Source organism: Gigantopelta aegis, chromosome 7 (assembly GCF_016097555.1).
Source record: "Gigantopelta aegis isolate Gae_Host chromosome 7, Gae_host_genome, whole genome shotgun sequence".
Taxonomy (NCBI): Eukaryota; Metazoa; Mollusca; class Gastropoda; order Neomphalida; family Peltospiridae; genus Gigantopelta; species Gigantopelta aegis.
The window spans coordinates 1736348-1757958 of NC_054705.1; the positions used below are offsets into that span (position 1 = coordinate 1736348).

The window sequence follows — 21611 nt, forward strand, 5'->3', positions numbered from 1 at the left end:
GATAGTCTGCACCACCAGGTTGGATTATTTTTTAGCGATATTCCTTGCCTCCACGTCATTTCTCCGTCTGACTATGTTGACTTTCTTTTTTCATGACTCGTATGACGGCCATTCTGCGAACGCCACGGTTGTTCGCGTTTAGTCTCTACATGTCCGAGCCTGTCCTAGCAGCACTGGGAGATTGACCGCCCCACTCTAAGAAGAAACAGGAAGCGGGGTCGGCCCCTACTACTCGTTTCTAGACTTTACTTTGTTTTATTGTGATACCATCTCGTATCCTCCGGAGACGGGCCCGTCCGCACCACTATACCAACCTATGACCCTAGTCTGATTCTCTGTCTCGTTCAGACGGATCCGGCTTCTCAAGATCTGTATTTCAGCAGAGCACTACACCTTCAACGTCTATTGACTGTCAATCTAGGGGTTTTCTTGACGGGATGCAACCCATCTCGTCCCTACAAGCTGTGCAACCTAACGGCATTAACGAGGCCACTCACGTGGACATATAGATCGGACGTTAAACTTTTAGACCTTCGTTCAAACGTACATGTCGAAATTACTTTTATTATTTTAATATTATTAAATAGTCCGATCCTCTCTTCTTTCTTTTATTTATTTTTGGACTGTCCTTCTAAAATGCTCCAAATTATATAAATATTCGACCGAGCAGTCAATTCCTTTTATTTTTGGCTTGTAACTTCTTCTTTTTTAAAAATTCTATTAACTTTTTTACTAATTGCTATTTTCAAAATTCTGCCCATTTCCAACTCTACCCCCCCCCCCCCCCCCCCCCATCTTATCTAATTTTCTTTATTAATTATATTAGGGATGCGCATCAAAATTTTAAAGGCCCACTTTTAATTTTTGGATGTAAATTTCAAAATTGTCCGCTTAATTTTTTTCTGTGCCGGGACAAGCCCCTGGCTATCCAGAGACAGGCCCCGGGACGGACATGCTCGAAACTCTAGTGGTATATTAGCATGTAAAAATTATTCGCAATCGCACCCGTTGAAAGTCATGTCCAGATAACCTTCCGTTCGACCAATCAAAAGCTTACTTGCAAAATCCTGCCAGTAATCTGAACAAATTTCCGAATGTCCAGTGTTACCAGTCTAATGAGTAAATAGAAAATTCAAGTTGTCCCGCAAAATACAAATCATACACGAAGAATATGGAAATAGAAGAAAACTCAGACACATCGGAAGAACCCTGGACTATCGTAGCATTGGGTTTCTTGTGAGTTGAGTAATATAGTGCTAATATTATTTAGTTTCAGACAAAAACGCAACTAGTCATACGAAGCGTAACAAAATGGCGGTATCCCAAACAAGCGACCTAGTCTTTCCACAAGACGATGCCATAATCGCTCAAGCCGCGGAAAATGTTGATATTCTTAGAATAAGTTGCCGCCAAAGACGACCAAACCCTAAATACCAAGGCAATATGCAAACTAATGTATCGGCGTCCGATTTCCATCTCAACAAAGTAAAGGCCTTGAAAACAAAAAAAATGCAACCCAACGCACCACAAAATGCGAAATCACAGAAACCACTAATGGGAACCAAAGACAACTGGTAATAATATTGAGTGCGGCAGGATTTGAATATGCCCATAATGCTTTCAAAAAATATTTTGACAATCTTAAACAAAAGAACATTATATCACTGGCAAGCACAAGCCAGACTGACCAAAGTCAACATACGCATAGCATGACCTACAAAGTGTGAAAAATTGAATGATAATCAACGCCGCCTTGCAAATAACGCTACACAGTGTGACTCAGACATAATGATCCATTCAATGACATCCATGCACCATTCTATCTATGACCTACTGTTAGTAATCAAAGAAAGTATGAACAATAAAAAGCCCAACCAAATCAGACAAGTCACTGTGTGCCACATTCTGTCACAGAGGAAATGCAAGCTATGCATAAGGACATTACAAATCTTGAAAAGAAAATGAACCAAATGACGGATCAAATAAACAAGAAACTATCCGAAATCGTCCAGCGAATGCCAACCTACGCCACAGTGATGTCCCAACCTAAAAAACATGAAGCCGCCAATTGCGAAATTTAAAAACAACTAGCAAATCTTATTTTAAGTTGGCGTAATAATTTTATCAAAAATAACTGGCTTTCTGTCATTTTTGAAGTTTAATTGATAGTTTGGCGAAACCTAGTGTTAACCCAGAGCTGGCGCTGTACATTATTATGGACTAGCTAACACTAGTAATAGACATGTTTATGGAAATATTTATTGGAGTACATTTTCTCTTAGTATACTAGCGAATACTAGCATAGTATAGTTACTTAACAATGTATAACCTATATTTCATAGTTCCATTACTATGTATTAACAGACATCTACATCATGGAGGAACAAAATAGAACAAAACCTTAGTCTTCTATAAACCAAACTCAACTTAACACATCTAAATGAACAATTATCTTTGAAAAAAATAAAAAATAAACATTTTTTTTTTATTTTTTTTTATTTTTTTATATATATATATACATGTATATACATATATATTTCTCACACACTATTACTGTAATCTTCGTGTATGAGTAAGTGTATGATTCCCGGGACAACTAAATCAATATTTCTTATTTTAAGTATGAACCAAAACAGCATGCTATCATTTATGTCATGGAATATAGATGGACTTAAAAAACCACCTAGATATACCTGAAATTAGAGAATTATTTACAAAACATGATTTTATTGCAGTTCAAGAAACCCATATACGAGATAAGGAATATGCAGAAAGCAATATTGAAGGTTACTCGAACACAACAAAGCTTGCCATAAAGGACTCAAGAACTCAAAGTGGCAGGGGATCGGGTGGCATAGCCATCTACTACAAAACAAAATACCATAAACAGGTACACACAGTCCAAACAAGCAGCGCATACAGCCTTTGGCTCAGACTTTCAAAAACATACTTTGGGTGGTCACGTGATCTGTATATATGTTGTCTATATATACCACCAGCAGACTCCCCATATTTTCAGGACCAATTCCAAAGACTCGAAAATGAACTGTCAACATTCAGCGAAAAGGGCTCGGTCTTGATAATGGGTGCTTTTAACGCTAGGACTGGGGATACTCGCCTACCTATAGTAGACTACATAGAACATGAGCCCACAAATCACATACCTTTTCCAATCTGATTACATTTCCGATAGCATATACCGACAACGACACTCGCAGGACATAACTTACAATAATCACTGCAAAAAGTTAATTGAACTATGTAAAACAAGTGGTGTCACAAATACTCACGGACGAACACCTGGGGATTATCTAGGAAAACTCACATGCTTCAACTACCAGGGAAACAGCGCAGTTGACTATGTTCTAACCGATGACAGAACTATGAACATGTAGTCGGTCTTTACATCTCTTACTTAACAGAAGAATCTATCCACTGCTCCTTATCTGTCATACTGAAATGTACATAACCCATACCAGTAGTGACACTATTCCACTTCATCCAATACATACAAAATATCAACTGTCTGAAAAAAACAAGATGGCATATATAAACAGTCTCCTAGGTGATTAAGCACAATACAAAATACAAACTTTTATGAATGACCCAATCAATAACTCCTAAACAAATATAGAAACAGCAGTAAACAAGTTCAACAACATACTCATTGGAGCAGCATCTAGATCATGTCCCAAAACTCGCATCTGCAATAACAAAACAAAAAAGCTAAAAATTAAAAAAATGCCAATAGACATCCAAAACCTCAAGAGTAAATTTACCGAAATTGTTAAATCACTATCTAAGGAACCTAATAACACTAGAATTAGGGGAAAATACATCCAATATAAAAAACAACTAAAGAAAGCAAAGAAAGCACACACACAATCGGAAAAAAACATGTTGTATGACAAACTCCAAAACTAACACAACAGTAACCCACAGGCCTATTGGAAAATAATAAATAACCTAACGGAAAGAACTAGCAAAAGTATCATCCTGCCAGAAAATATGGCAAAGAAAATACACGAACATTTTAGAGATATAAATGCTGAACCTACCCAACACACAACCGTGAATATAGAATCTGATGCTAAATTGCTCGATGAACTTTTGATAACGGAATCCACCCAAACTAATAACAATGTACTAGACCAAAGTATCACGATCAAAGAGATTAAAACAGCCCTACAATCACTGAAAAACAACAGCATGTGGCTTAGACCAAGTTACAAACGAAATGTTAAAATATGGAAATGAAATCATCATATCACCCATAGCAAAATTATTCAACACAGTATTGCAGTATGGGATACTACCGTCCTCTTGGACAGTTGGTTATATCACACCAATACACAAAAAGGGATCTAAACAAGACCCAAACAACTATAGGGGAATTACCATTACAAGCTGTCTAGGGAAAATATTCTCCTCCATATTAAATAAACGATTAACACGTCACATTGAATCAGAAAACCTAATAGCAGACAACCAAGCTGGCTTTAGAGAGAATAGAAGAACTACAGATAACATTTTTATATTAAAAACGCTGATTAACAAATACATTGAACAGAAAAAAAGCAAGCTTAATCTCTGTTTCATTGATTTCCACAAAGCATTCGACACTGTTTGGAGAACCGGCTTACTCCTTAAATTACTTAGACTGGGTATTGGCGGGAAATTCTTTCAGATCTTAAAAGCTATGTCAGCAAAACCAAACTAGCCGTCAAAATTAACAATCAAATAACTGACATGTTCCCATCTACAGTAGGAGTGAAACAGGGAGATAATTTAAGTCCCACTATGTTTAACATATATTTAGCCGATATGAAATTCTCCAGCGACTGCCACTCGCCCCACCTACTAAATGAAAGAGTGTCGCATTTATTATGGGCAGATGACCTAGTACTTTTATCAGAAACTCAACAAGGTCTACAAAAAGCGTTAGACGAACTCCACACATATAGCCAACAATGGCACTTATCAGTCAACTTAAAAAAGACAAACTCCATGGTTATACAGAAAGGAAAACCAAAACATGTAACATTTCAGTACGGCATGGAGCAAATCGAACAGACACACACATATATCTATTTGGGCTGTACCATTAACACCAATGGAAACTTAAGTACAAACCAAAACAGATCTTGCAACTAAAGGACTTAAAACCCTATTCAGACTCCAAAAATCCTTTTCTGGATCACCTCCACCTCCCCAGATATAACACAAATTATTCGACACCCTAATCAAACCGATCCTTCTCTATAACTGTGAAATCTGGGGCATTGAACTAAATAATAAGATGAAAATATATGACCCTAATAAACTACTAGACATTTTAGAATCGGAACCATTCGAAAAAGTAATATAAAATTTTGCAAATTCAACTTACAGGTAGGAAGAAACACAACCCATATTGCATGTAAAAGTGAACTAGGCAGATACCCACTAATAAATGGAAATAATCAGAAAATTATAAGCTACTGGGCACATCTACGAAAATCTACCTCAAGAACGCACACTTCTACTTGATGCAGCTCAATACAGCAAGCTACTCGATAACAATAACAAAAAACTTTCACAACTACACAGCAAACATGCTTAAGAAAAACTGCATCGACATAACAGCTATTGACACTACACCAAAAAACAAGAAACTCTCAACAACTAGTAACTGAAAAACTACAACACAACTACAGGCAATACTTTAAACACAAATTAAAAAGACTTCGAAAAACTGTTATATTATAAACACATAGTACGACCATATCAACTTGCCCCTATACCTCGAAACATTAAATAATTGTAACCTAAGAAGACATATAACTAAACTTATAATATGTGCACACCGCCTCGAAATCGAAAGAGGCAGGTATCACAATATTCTCAGAAAAGACCGACTCTGCAAGCTTTGCAAAGAGGCAGTGGAAGATGAGGCACATTTTCTCGTGGACTGCCAAACAGCTAGAAACGAACAGAAGAAATATTTTATTACACTCGCACAAGAATTCCCAATATTCCAAACACTAAATAAATACGAAAAATGTTATTATATCAACAACTGCCCTAAAACACAACTCATTAGTCGCACAACTCTGCTCAGATTTGGACACAGCACGAACTAGCCTTCTAACTAGACCCCCTGCCACTTAATAATATTTATTTATTTTAATTAACCAAATATCGAAGAACAGACAAAAGACAATAGAACCTGTTACACTACATGTACTTTATTAAACAAGAGTTGTAGTTTAGTTTTTTTTATGTTAGCGTTTAATATTTTATGTACTTTATTTTTGCTGGTCAACCAGACTGTGTTTTTATTATACATATATGAACATGGAAATAAAGTTATTGTATTGTATTGTATTGTATTGAATCGTTTCGAGTGCATTCGGAACTTTTCCGAATCGTTCTGAGTGCTTCGAGTCATTTACGATTAGTAGCGGAAAAAAACCCCTCGTCCGAGTTTGTTAAATGTACCGCTGAATGGATCAAACGTATTATATAAAAATATGATCGAGTACCAGTTGAACTAAATATGGCTACCTCCATGGTTACGACCACACCAAAAAAGATTTATATGTTAGATGTGTTATCTGTGGATTTTCGTTTGTACAAAAGCATAAAAAAGAAGACGGATCCGTCGAAACTAAACTTTTTCACGATCGCAAAGTTAAGCTAACCGAAGAAAGAAGACAAAACATAATAAAAGCGTTAGACACGGAGATTTATGTAGATGTTTCAGTGACAAAAAAATGGCGTCTGTCAAAAATGTTACAGAAAGTGTGAAAAGATTTTGAAATTAGAAAAAGAAATAGTTACTAGTAAAGAAGAATTAAGAAATTCATTAGACAAAGTGAGAAAGAACACGACACTAAACATTCCTTTCCCACGACGAGCAGTTTGTAAACGTTTGTTGAGGAGTCCAATTGTTACACAGATTGAAAGAAACCAGCGTCTTCAGGCTCCGAAAAAATACAAATTAAAGTGGTGACACCGATTAAATTGGAACCATTTAGCCACAGAAGACATGGCAAAGCAGTCAAAAAACTTGTTATGAGCCAGATACCGAAAAACACTCTGGTAATAACCTTTCTCTCTCTCTCTCTCTCTCTCTCTCTCTCTCTCTCTCTCTCTCTCTCTCTCTCTCTCTCTCTCTCTCTCTCTCTCTCTCTCTCTCTCTCTCTCTCTCGCGGGTTTCTTCTGACATCGATGGTCAATAATAATCAAACCAATATGATGTGGTGCCATTAAAGCAATCAAACTTTAAATATTATGTAAGTACTATTTAATGTGTGTTGATGTGACTTCATTCATATTTAATAAAACGCTTTTTTTTTTAAATGCTTCAATTTGAATTACAGATTTCCATTTATTACCCTAGTGGAAAAAGAAGTGAGCTCATAACAGACGACACTGCACAAAAAATATGCAAAGCAATATTTGGAACAGGTGGTGATGTTACAGTATAATTGATGTCTTAGTTCATTCAAATCCAAACCATGTTTGTGAAGGCGCAAAACAAGTAGTGTCCAATGAAAGCAAAGCTCTCTGCAAATGTAATTCTGGTTAAATTTTGCAAGACAAGACATATGAAAATATAATGGAGTTACATGGGACAAATAAGAGCTCCAAATATTTTGAAAATTGTGTCAGCAATTACAAGCGATGTGCCATCATCTGTGATTGGGAACAAATTCATACACATCTTGCAGGCAGTTGCATCTGGTTTGCACGGACGTAATCAAGAAATGTCAGCACTTATGTACCAAGTGGGTTTTATACTCATGCATGGAGGATGCACACAACATGTAAGTTTGGTATCAATTACATTGCTTAAATCAGGGCTCGGGGCGGGATTTAGCTCAGTCGGTTGAGTGCTTGCTTGAAGTGATTGCGTCGCAGGATCGAACACCCCTCAGTGGATCCATTCAACCGATTCGTTTTTTTTTCTCATTCCAACCAGTACACCACAACTGGTCACAGGATGTGGTATGTGCTTTCTTGTCTGTGGGAAAGTGCATATAAAATATCCCTTGCTGCATTAAGAAAATGTAACAGGTTTCCTCTGTTGACTATGAGTCAGAATTACCAAATGTTGGACATCCAATAGCTGATGATTAATATATCAATGTGCTCTAGTGGTGTAGTTAAAACAAAACAAACTATTTATTTTAAATCAGGGCTTGAAATATCAGCCTTCGAAAACCGAAATGCAGTCAATGTTTTAGACCTAGCAGGTGAAATAGAAATTCACCTGCTAAAACCATCCCAAAAATAGCAGGCCATTTGTTAGAGACAGGTATACGTAGTATGGTGCAATTATCTCATCTGCTATTTAGCTTCTTTTCCTATTGTTGTTTTAATTCCACAATGCTCTGAAATACATTGCAGAGGTCCTAAGTTTTCAAACACTATACTAAAACTCTCCCCTGACCTCATGCTCTCTTATTTTCATGTGCAACTGTACAGGCTGTTCTAAATTAGCATGCCTTAATGTACACATTGTTAATATTTTCATTTATAGGACATTACAAGACTGTCACACCTTGGACTCAGTGTCATACCCCAAACCGTTCACAGAATACTAGGAAAATGGAAAGACAACTTAGATGCTGACATTATTAAGTTAAAAGCAGATTGGGCAGACGGTGGACATGTCAAGTACCAGTTAGTTGGAGACAACTGGAATACGAATATTATTCCCTCTTTCAGGTGAGTTCATGTTAACCCTCGCATGCTTTAGTTATGCAACATTACATATTTCAAAGTAGATATGCATACAAGAAAATTCAAGGAACCAAAAAACATAATATATGTACAGTGCCTTTAATGTAGTTGAATGTTGTTGTTTTTTAATTTTTACAGTATGCAGAGTGACTGCATTTTTTATGTTTATAACAGAGGGCATACACATCTTGGTCTAGAATGCAATGGACATATTTCTGTGACATACAATTTACAGTTTAGCACAATACTAGATAGAATATCAGAATAAATATCAAGAGGTATAATTAACATGGTGACATATATGTTGTGTAATTCAAGATTCATAAATCTGCATTACATTTCAGAACATCACAACAGAGAACCACATCTTTGCATCTTTTCAACGTGATAGCAGTTGTAGATAGAGTAAACAGTACACAAGTCTAGTGATAAAAAAGGAACTCTGCTGTCTCACCATGACATAAATGTTGAAACATTCATACCATCGACTGATGAGCAAGCATTGCTGAAAGCAGAGCTAGCGTTTATCATTGCAACAGCTGTAATAGAGAATATTACCCAAGTCAACAGTTGCTTGAACAAGATTTATCCAAAATACCTCGACCACAAGTACAGTGCAGTAGCAGAGATTAAAACTATTCAGGTACAGTTAAACCTGTTCTAGCAGCCACCTGTCGTAAAGGGCCAGTTTTCCCCCATATCAAATGTAACTAATTAAAATAATAAGTGGCGACCAGTCTAAAGCGGGCAGCAGCCACCTACATTGGATCCAAATTGCCCTGTATTAATGATTTGTGTTCTATAAAAGGGTTATTTTAAAAGACTATGAGGAGGTGCAGCACATAAGCAATCTTCACACATTCACGGATACGAGTACTCACTCAGTGCCGTCATCTCAACTGTGTAACAGTTAAGAAAGTATGACTCTGGAATCCAATCTAGGTAATTGCCTCTGGGTAGGCTAAGCTTGAGAACATTTTGTAGATTCATATACTATTTAGATCTAATAAGTGACATGTATATATAGTGAAAATTAGCATATTAGCTTATTTCAAATTTCATATCCTTTTTGCTGTGGTTGAACTCGGGTTTTCCGTCTTTCTTTTTTTTAAGTATCCTTTGGGTCTTTTTGACTGTAATGAGACGAAGACAGCAGATGTCATACAGCTGCTCAAAGATCTTCATAAAAATATGTACCGTACAAGGATAATGGAATCATCGAGCCTTTGTTCTTTGGTGGTAATTATACTGTGCACAATTTTCTGCCCCCCCCCCCCACGCACACACACACACACACACACACACACACACACACACACACACACACACACACACCACACACACACACACCACCCAACCTCTCCAAGAAAACAAATTATGTTAACTGACAATGCAATCTGGATAGATAACAGTTTAAAGACACACACTGAAATCTGTCCCAGACAGTTTAGTTGGTGGTTAGAACGTTGCTTTGTTTATACAGTTTTCTAACAATTAAAATGTGCCAGTTGTGCCGGTGGAATTTTCTTTCTTTTTTTAAATTCAAGAACCATAATGATTAAAACAAATAGTACAAAACAATACTCGCAACAATGCTCGCAACAGCACAGTACATATAAGGTATTGTTTATATAATAATATTTCTATTTACAGGCAATATGCAAGCTTGCAACAACACATATAAGGTATTGTTTATATACTAATATTTCTATTTACAGGCAACATGCAGGCTCGCAACAGCACAGTACATATAAGGTATTGTTTATATAATAATATTTCTATTTACAGGCAATATGTAAGCTTGCTTACAACACAGTACATATAATGTATTGTTTATATAATACTATTTCTATTTACAGTCAATATGGAAGCTTGCTTACAACACAGACTCTGGAAATGACAGAGGAACTATATATTACTACAGAAATATTTTGAATGAAAGAAATGTGAAAAGTCAGGTGAAAAATTCCTACAGGGCATATACAATTCTAGATGCTGTCTGCTGTTCTTGCATGAAGTTGGTATGAAAGATGCAGATGATGATCTGCCAATACCAGATAACTTTTAAACATTATCAGACGAAGACAAAATAAACTGGATCAATGACATTTGTAAATCCGTAATAGAGAAGACATTTTTTTGACAACTCCGTTGATGTATTTCAAGAGCTGCGGAATATTTTAACAGATCCAGAACATCCTGAAAATTACTGGATTGCAAATCTGAAAAATGGCCGTGTTGGATGTCACTTCTGTGACAAAACATATGCCTGTAAGCACACGAGCAGAAATTTCATAACCAGCACATGCATAAAAGTACACATATTAAAACCAACGAAAAATACGAGTTAAACAGTTACAGTATGATGCTGTACAAACTTCTGCTTCTACACAAAAAACTGGACACTGCAGTTGATATGGCTGATGGGGAACGTAGTGTCTGATCAGCTAAGTATGACTTACCCATTTATCATAAAACAAACAAAACCAAATATGCTATTGGATCTGTGGACATTATTTCAATGACAGACGGTCTTCTGGATCCAATGAATGAATGAATGAATGAATGAATGTTTAACGACACCCCAGCACGAAAAATACATCGGCTATTGGGTGTCAAACTATGGTAATGCAAATAAATAAAGTGATGATCAACATCAATATAAAAATTCAAAAACAGTGTAAAGAACTGTGCAAAAACACAAATATCACAGAATTTTACGGACACCGAATTTTACTCAAAACTTCAATTTTGTGCTGTATTGGCCATTCTCAAAGAGAATGTTACACCCCTGCACCACGGTGAGGTTACAGCACACGCAGGGGTTCTGGATCCAGAGAAGAAAGAAAGATTAATTGCCAACAGATTTGTCAACACGCAGGGTGGCAAAAACAACAATCGTGGACTTGACGAGTATGTTGAGTTACTCAACATAGACAGCAAGGTAGCTTGTCCAGGCTACCAAACAAAAGAAAGCATTCTGGCTCACTCTACCGAGTATCCTCACCTAATAAACTATGCAAAACAGTTTGAATCCATCAGTCAACTCGGAAAGGATTTCACAAGTTACCATCATATGCTGAGGATGCGAAAAAAGTCCTCAAAGATCTTTCAGAGATTGAAGCATTTTCCTTTGTGGATGGTCGCAAGTTAAAGAGTAAATCTTTAAAAACAGACCCAAAGATTTATGACAACTGTTTCCACGAACTTAGAACATTCATTCTTAGGCATAAACCAGTGGTTGCATTTCACAGCCTGCGAAACCAAAATGTATCTTGAACACAAATCCTTCATTTCGAACTGATGATAGACGTGTTGATTTAATTTACGTCAAATTAGAACATGTGAGGGTATTAATACATTGATTTACTTTGCACACTGTGTAATCTTCACATGTAAATTGTATGTAGCTTTTAAAGGACTATCCCGAGTTTTCAGCCTAGCAATACTTCCACTTATTCGCTCCATCAAAATGAACACATCATGCTTGTTCCTGGTTTAGAAAATACTACCTTACCATAACATCTTATAAATATAAAACATTATACAGATAAATATATTTTATTTGACTTGCCTCAATTTCAAACTTCGTTTGGTTATTGGAAGAAATAAAAAAAATCAACAATAAACTCATATGTAGTAAATTGAGATATTATAAATATAATGTTGAAAATGCATTGGTTATAAAGATATTCATATAGTAAGCAAGAACAATTATGTTTAATAATGTAAAAATATTTCATTTGATGAAAATCAGGATAGTCTCTTTAATACAGATAATCCCTCTACAGATTTTTTTTTCAAGTGATTTGTATACTAGTAACTGAATGAATCCCATATAAGGTCCTGATATGACATTTGGTTACGGCCAAAGGATGCATTTGTGCTACACTGGACAATACCAACATCTGATGTATAGTTATATCATAAAACACGTCAAAATTCAATGATCACTGATAGGCTTGAATATATGACCATGTCAGAAATCCTTTTAAGAGAGCAAGTCTCTGACATTCAGTTGTTTTGTATACATGATTTACATCTTCATCACATTTACTTAAGTGGTATGAGTTGTACAGGAGCAAGGCTACCGAACTCGTCCCATCCCGTCCAACTCGTCCTATTTCTTGGACAATGTCAATCAGTTTTGAAGGAACACCATATAAAATGACACTGTGACATCCCGTTATGTTATGACAATTCTATTTTTATTCTCCTCTGGTGTTTCAGAGTGAAACATTTGAAAATCCTCGCAATCTGGAAGTTCAGTTTTCAAATATCTTTAAATGTTTGAAGCGTCCTTGATAGAATGGCAGTATACAAGTGTTCTTGGAAATGTGTCAGTGGGAAGTCCATCAACAATCCAAGACATTGACATTTCAAGTGTGTTCGAAATCTTATGCACTGCAAGCTTAATGCTAATTTTGTCAGGGGACATCCTGATTTGTAATGTGTCCTCCTTCAAATTAAGAACCTTCCACACTCGTTTTGATATTTTCCATGTGCATGTTGCACTCAAAGCTAGCATGGAAGTTTGTGGAACCAATGATCGCAGTTCTCCAATGTAAGAGAACCATTTTCGGAACGCTGCCTTGTCACCGTCTTCGTTTTCACCCCTGTTAAAATAAATGAATGAATGAATGAATGAATGAATGAATGTTTAACGACACCCCAGCACGAAAAATACATCGGCTATTGGGTGTCAAACTATGGTAATGCAAATAAATAAAGTGATGATCAACATCAACATAAAAATTCAAGGTTTAAACAAAAACAGTAAAGAACTGTGCAAAAATACAAATACAAATATCACAGAATTTTACGGACACCGAATTTTACTAAACTTCAATTTGTGCTGTATTGGCCATTCTCAAAGAGAATGTTACACCCCTGCACCACGGTGAGGTTACAGCACGGGCAGGGGCTATTTAATTGTTCATTTTAAGTAATATATATACTGTCAAATCTGTCTTAAGCGGTCACACCAGGGAGTAGATAAAAGTGGCCGATTAAGGCAGGTTGCCGCTGGTTGCAGGTTGCCGCATATAGTCTTTAAAACATTTGGCGTTGTTTCTTGTTTTAACGGCTGTACTGCTAATTAACGGTTGTGTGGTTCACTGTTCACTATAAATCAACTTTTGACATGTCGCCTCCTTCAGAAAATAATTAAACTGGAATGTATTAAATTAACCCTTCTCAACAAGTTTGTTTTCTGTTTCCATTTAATTATTTAATTCCTACTTTATATAATATATTGTCATAGTAAGTGAAACTACATATGTCAAGCGTAGCCTGCTCGAAGGCAATTAGATGCATTCCAGAGTCATACTTTCTTAAGAGATGTCGGGACTGAATGGGTACTAGTATTCCTGAAGGTGTGAAGATCGGTTATTTGCTGCACCTTATCACTGCTGTTAAAATATGTATTTCATATAACAGTAAACATTTACTGTGGTCGCTTAATACAGGCATTTTAGAAATTTGGGATCCGATTTAGGTGGTCAGTGGCCGCGTTAGACAGGTGATCGCTTATTACAGATGCATTTACATTATAAATCGTTTTGGAGAGAAAAAGTGGTCGCTTAAGGCAGGTGACCGCTAGGACAGGTTTGACTGTATACTAGTATGTACAGGGTTGATTAATTTTACTTAAATCCCAAAAGCATGAATGAATGATTAACTATTGGTTATATTAAGCATCCAGGGACAAACTTGCCAATCCACATGACAAGATTATCAACATACACAAATGATGTAAAAATAGAATAGACTAAGTAACATTCAATAGAGAAATGGGTGGGGTTTAGCTCAGTTGGTTGAGTGCTCACCTGAGGTGCTTGCTTCACAGGATCAAACCACCTCAGTGAATCCGTTCAACTGATTGGGGATTTGTTTCGTTCCAACCAGTGCACCACAATTGGTCAAAGGTTGTGGTATGTGGGAAAGTACATATGAAAGATCCGTATCTGCATTAGGACAATGTAGCGAGTTTCCTCTGTTGACTACGAGTCAGAATTACCAAATTACGGGGGGGGGGGGGGGGGGGGGGGGGGGGGGGGGGGGGGGGGGGGGGGGGGGGGGGGGGGGGGGGGGGGGGGGGGGGGGGGGGGGGGGGGGGGGGGGGGGGGGGGGGGGGGGGGGGGGTAAAATATTATTTTTGAAATTCAATACAAAACCATTCCTATCATGGTATGCCTTAGAATACCGTTTCAAAGACATATAAAACATACGTTTAGCATCATTTTTGACCCGTCCCAAGGTCAAATGTAAGTTTATAACAGCAGAATCGGAATCACATCTCTTTTCTAGCAAAGCCTTTATAACAATGTTAAACACTTTTGCTGTTTTGATGCAAGTCTCATTGACAATCTTAGCACAAATCAGCTTTAAAAAAAGTTATTTGTAATCGCTGTAGATTTTATGCACACATTCATTTTTCAAGGGCAGGAGCAAGACTACTTGTCAGTTCAGCTTCTGAGATGTGACTCACTGCACCCTTTGTTTCAACAAACCTCAAATCAATTTTTTTAGACTGAATATAATAGGAATTTAAACATTATATCCATGTGATATAGCTACAGTGAAATATTTTTTGAATATTTACTTGAGTAAAACTAATCTGGCCCATTCCTTTATAATAATTTGTGAGAAAATAAATGTATTTGTTTTGGAAATAAATTATTCCCGCTTGCCTTTCATATTTAAGACCAATGTTTTTTTTAAGAAGGTGATTTTTTCACTCTCCGGAATATTGTAAAAATGAAAGTTGGTATATATAATACACATTGATGATAGACCGGCATTTTCCAGACATAAGATACAGAAAGCAACAATAGTTTGCATCTTTCCTTTGAACAATACTCCTGCAAGTAATCTCTTACATAAGAACTTGTAAGGCTCACTTTCATTTCAACTTATTTCCGTGCTTATATCCAATTAGGGTTCAAGCACACTATCCTGGACACACACCTCAGCTATCTGGGCTGTCTGTCCAGGACAGTGAGTTAGTTTTTAGTGAGAGAGAAGTCGGTGTAGTGGTCTTACACCTACCCATCATGTCATTAAAACTCGCTCTGGGTGGGAGCCAGTACCGGGGTGCGAACCCAGTACTGCCAGCCTTATGTCGGATGGCTTAATTTGCATTGGAGACACCACTTGGATTTTTTTGTTCGATTACCAAAACGTTCCAAAAAATGAATGAATGAATGTTTAACGACACCCCAGCACGAAAAATACATCGGCTATTGGGTGTCAAATTATGGTAATGCAAATAAATAAAGTGATGATCAACATCAATATAAAAATTCAAGGTTTGAACAAAAAGCAGTGTAAAGAACTGTGCAAAAATACAAATATCACAGAATTTTACGGATACTGAATTTTACTCAAAACTTCAATTTTGTGCTGTATTGGCCATTCTCAAAGAGAATGTTACACCCCTGCACCACGGTGAGGTTACAGCACACGCAGGGGCCAAAACGTTCAAGGAAAATTATTAGCGCAGAAGACAAAATTATAGCTCGCATTGTGGGCTAGTTTTTTTCTTGGCTTATCCGACAGTGTTACCCATTCGGGCGACCTGTCAAGTGCATTTCTACAGGCCTGGAGCCTGTGATAGTAAGATTAGTATTTTGGTAACTTAATTTATTATATAGGCTCAAAACAAAACATTTTATGAAACAAAGTGTAATGTTTGTGACATATTTCCTAATCGTGACTAGCCATTTTGACCTCTAAAACTATTCTGGGGGTTGGGAGGGGTAAAGAATAAAGCTATCATCAAATGTAATACTTCAGTGGGAAGGTATTTTCAATCTGAACACAGTGACAGTGGTTTCGTTTTGATATTTCGTTATCTAAAAAATCAATGTATTTATCACGCCAATCTAACCAAATGTTTGACATCTAATACCTGATGTGCTCTAGTGGTGTCGTTAAACAAAACAAACTTTAACTTTTTTTTTACTTTACTTATTTCAAATTAAGATCACCCACTGTTGACATAGAAAGCATAAGAAAACAAAATTAATTTGCAAAAAATTACTACTTTAAAAATTGTTTTATCGGTGTTTGCATTTGAAGTCATTACATACAGACTCTTTGATGTACCAGTAAAGAGGAACTGGTTGGGATGGGGATCAAAACCCATCCCCAGGGCTGATTCTGCCCATTGCCAAATTAACCAATTGCCAATTTTATACCAGGTGGTTATAACGTAAAATATTCGGCTAGAAATATCTTGTTTAAATTAGCCACTTTTTAAACAATTTTCAAACAAATACTCCACATACAAAAAAAGAAAAAAAAAGGCTAAAATTAAATTACTTTCCAGTGGGAGCTAGAGCTGCATGCAGGGCTTGAAATTAATAGTGGCAATTAAAAAGCAAACAAAAAAAGTCCATGTTTTTAGATCCTGCAGGTGAAAAGGAAATTCCCCTGCTAAAAGCACCAAACAATTATACAGGTAATTTTTCCAATATAGAGGTGTGTGTACGGTTATCTCATCTGATATTTAACCGAAGCTCGTTATTCTGTTCTATTTTATTCCATAATGCTCTGAAATGCATCTCAGATGTGATAATTTTATCCCACATAAAAATGATTATACCAAAGCATCACCTCACCCCGTTCTATCTTGCTATATATAGTCTTAAAGAGGAAGCCTGCTACATGTTTCCATAGTAGCAAGGGATCTTTTATATATATGCACTATCCGGGTTATCCCACAGACAGGATATAGTACATACCACGGCCTTTGAGACTTGTATATCAGTTGTGGTTCGCTGGCTGGAACAGTGACATATGGGCCCACTGACGAGGATATAGTACATACTATGGCCTTTTATACTTGTATATCAGTTGTGGCTCACTGGCTGGAACAGTGACATATGGGCCCACTGACAGGATATAGTACATACTATGGCCTTTGATACTTGTATATCAGTTGTGGTTCACTGGCTGGAACTGTGACATATGATCCCACTGACAGGATATAGTACATACTATGGCCTTTCATACTTGTATATCAGTTGTGGTTCACTGGCTGGAACTGTGACATATGGGCCCACTGACAGGATATAGTACATACTACAGCCTTTGATACTTGTATATCAGTTGTGGTTCACTGGCTGGAACTGTGACATATGGGCCCACTGACAGGAGATAGTACATACTACAGCCTTTGATACTTGTATATCAGTTGTGGTTCACTGGCTGGAACTGTGACATATGGGCCCACTGACAGGAGATAGTACAACTATGGCCTTTGATACTTGTATATCAGTTGTGGTTCACTGGTATACCGGTTTATCGGCCCACTGACAGGATATAGTACATACTACAGCCTTTGATACTTGTATATCAGTTGTGGTTCGCTGGCTGGAACAGTGACATATGGGCCCACAGACAGGATATAGTACATACTACAGCCTTTGATACTTGTATATCAGTTGTGGTTCGCTAGCTGGAACAGTGACATATGGGCCCACTGACAGGGATCGATATCAGACCAATCATACAATATCAAGCGAAAGCTTTACCACTGTGCTCCGTCCAGCACCACTGAGAATGTAATATTTCAATTTCACACTCTAAACGGCTAGACTGTGCTTCTCTGTTGGAAATAACGGTCTTATTATACCAGTTATTTTCAATTAATTGTGTTTATTGTATGTAATATTTCAATGTCACACTCTAAACGGCTAGACTGTGCTTCTCTGTTGGAAATAACTGTCTTATTATACCAGTTATTTTCAATTCATTGTGTTTATTGTATGCAATTACTTAATGCTACAAAGTTGTCTAGACATTATATCTTGTATGTTAAATATAATAATTAAAGTAGTGATACTGGAAGTAAAATTATAAGTGAAAGTTAATATTGCCCAGCTGTTGCATTCATTGTAATCTGCAAACTGAATAACAGTAGGACATACATAGAGAATAATACATGAGTGGGTGTTAGATACCATTTATCTGCAACGAGTTGTTTTAATACGACCGAAAGTGAGTTTGACACATTTTTAAACAACAAGTTGTAAGATAAATAGTATCAGGTGTAGTGTGTAAACTTGTTTATGATTATACATGTATTAACCAATAATTAATTTAGTATCCAGACCTTGTCTTTTGAGGTGCCCGAGTGCGATCGGGCTCGCACATTGCACGTAATTTCAATCTGGTGAGTGAAAAATAACGCACGTTACACTTAACAAACAGCGCACGTAAAATATTTTGTATATGGATTGCCACTATTTACCGTATGTAGCTGGTAGAAAGATCTGTTTAATAATACCAGAATTAGTTTTTTACGAGAACGGTAGGGTCCATGCATGATTTTAAAATATGACTGGTACTTATCTTTGCTATACAAATCGGAAAACACTGGTTTAATAGATATCTTCGAAGACGTACCAATCCGATCAAAACTTATTTGCCTATTTAATTTATTAATAATTAGAAACAGTCCACTTCTGTAAGGTAACAGATCACAACGTCTGATAAGGATAACTCGATTATACTGTTCATAAAGTTTGACAAAAAGACGAAAGGGATTGCATTCAGGGGCGTAGGCTGTGTGTGTGTGTGGGGGGGGGGGGGTTCGGAGGGTTCGGACTACTACCCCCCCCCCCCCCCCCCCCCCCCCCCAGATGAAACAAATTGTCCGCTTCCAGAACTAAAACATACAGGTTTATACATATGCGTGTTTTTAACAAACATTTACATATCTTGGACAGAAGCCCCACGTGTCTCTCTTTTTTTCATTTACGACATTCATTGTTTTAATAAATTATCAAATGAAAATATTTTAATTGTTTTATATTAAATAAATAAAATATATTGAGAGAGAGAGAGAGAGAGAGAGAGAGAGAGAGAGAGAGAGAGAGAGAGAGAGAGAGAGAGAGAGAGACACACACACACACACACAGAGAGGGAGAGAGAGAGGGAGAGAGAGAGGGAGAGAGAGAGAGAGAGAGAGAGAGAGAGAGAGAGAGAGAGAGAGAGAGAGAGAGAGAGAGAGAGAGAGAGAGAGAGAGAGAGAGAGACAGAGAGGGAGAGAGAGAGGGAGGGAGGGAGACAGATAGAGAGAGACAGAGAGAGAGAGAGAGAGAGAGAGAGAGAGAGAGAGGGGGGGGGTGGGGGTGGGGGGTGGTGCTGTCTTTAAATATCAGTTTTATCCTTCGAAGGTTAGAATGACGAATGCCGCCAGTCTTAGCCAATATCTTAAGACAATAGCCGTTTGTTTTATTTGCCCTGCAATCTTACATAATATGAAACGAAATTTAAGTGAAATATTTTACTTCACAATTTTACAGTTTTTCCTGTGCACACGTTATACGTGAGTTCAGTGCCTTGTAGCCTACACTATATATAAATATATATATACATCAAGACAAAATTGTGTTAAATCAAACTTTTCTTCATAACGGTTTTTATAAATCGAAAATATCAATTGGAAATTAGAGAATAAGTAAATTTCAACTGTACAACAAACCATTGGCCAACAGAACTAATGTGGAAATAGTTCCATCGCAGCAATGGAGAGTTTCGGTCAGTGACAAAAAATATACAAATGTATCTTGTCATCAAACGTTGCCAATATATATATATATATCTATAGTGTGTGTGTGTGTGTGTGTGTGTGTGTGTGTGTGTGTGTGTGTGTCTGTGTGTTTAAGTGTATGTGTTGTGAGTGTATGTGCGCGTGCTTGCGTATGTGTGTAAATACGTACGTACGTATGCATGTGTGTGTGTGTGTGCGTGTATGTTTGTATGTGTGTATGTTTGTATGTGTGTATGTTTGTACGTGTGTGTGCGTGTGTGTGTGTGCGCGCGCGGGCTACTGGTCTCTATTTTCTTTTTTATTCTTCCTCTATTTTTCTTAGTTTCTTCTTCCTTCAGTTTTACTTTCATTATATTTCTTTTTTTTCTCTCTTTACGGTAGGACTGCAGTAACCTCAAGTATGCAGTACCCTCACACTGAGAATTCACTCATGTTCATTATCACACTGATCGATCTGTGTGAATTTACATTAGCCCACATAATTCCACGTGTTATATGCATGCGTTATATAGATGTGCTGATATCATTTAGTATATTGCTGAGAAGACGAAACTCATTAGTCCACACATGACGCAGATAAAATTATAGTTTTCAATGTGTTAAGAGACCATCCCTTGTATATTTTTATATTATGATATTTATTTATTTGCATTTGTAGTTTCTATTATTTTACCATTATAGTATGTTTCTGATTACTAGAGCCTTTTACAAATAAAACAAACAAATCAAATTATAAAGCTTGTTGTGTTTAACGATAGCACTAGAACACATCGATTTATTAACCATCGGCTACTGGATGGTAAACATTTTGTATTTTAACATATAGTTTCGTATATATATATATATATATATATATATATATATATATATATATATATATATATATATATTTCAATGCTCCAACCTACAGACAGGCCTTTGATATACCCATCGTGGCGTATTGGCTGGAAAGACAAATAGCCAAAAATACAACAAAAATAATATATATTTCTTTACAATATCGGTGTCCATGGTCCAAACGTCCTCTGTCGTCATCCTAATGTGTATTCTAGCTCTGACATCAGTTTACTTCCCAGGGACGTGTCTAGCAATGTTTTCACTGTAAAATAGGTAGTAGGGCTTTCAGACTACTAAATGGAGATCATCCATAAAGTAATTATTTTTCAAAAGCAAGGATTGTTTTATCAACCCTCCCCATGTACATTTGATGATTACCCCTCCCCCCACGCATGTTGAGGTGTACGTTGATCTTCCACGCTGAAAAGTACATCGGATACAATTAGGAGCATTGATTGCATCCATCTTACACCAAAAAACA

General features: G+C 36.8%; 1 protein-coding gene and 1 pseudogene across 1 annotated transcript in view; one reads left to right on the forward strand and one right to left on the reverse strand.

The window, feature by feature from the left end:
• Window positions 1-5594: 5594 nt before the first annotated feature.
• LOC121377182 lies at window positions 5595-12232 on the forward strand (annotated as a pseudogene).
• Window positions 12233-12680: 448 nt separating this feature from the next.
• LOC121377183 overlaps window positions 12681-21611 on the reverse strand; it is a 17906-nt gene continuing 8975 nt past the window's right edge. The window contains exons 2-3 of the mRNA XM_041505088.1: window positions 13052-13346; window positions 12681-12932 (exon numbers count right to left, since the gene is read on the reverse strand). Coding sequence (XP_041361022.1) covers window positions 12681-12932; window positions 13052-13346 — 547 coding nt within the window. The remainder of the gene's footprint in view (window positions 12933-13051; window positions 13347-21611) is intronic.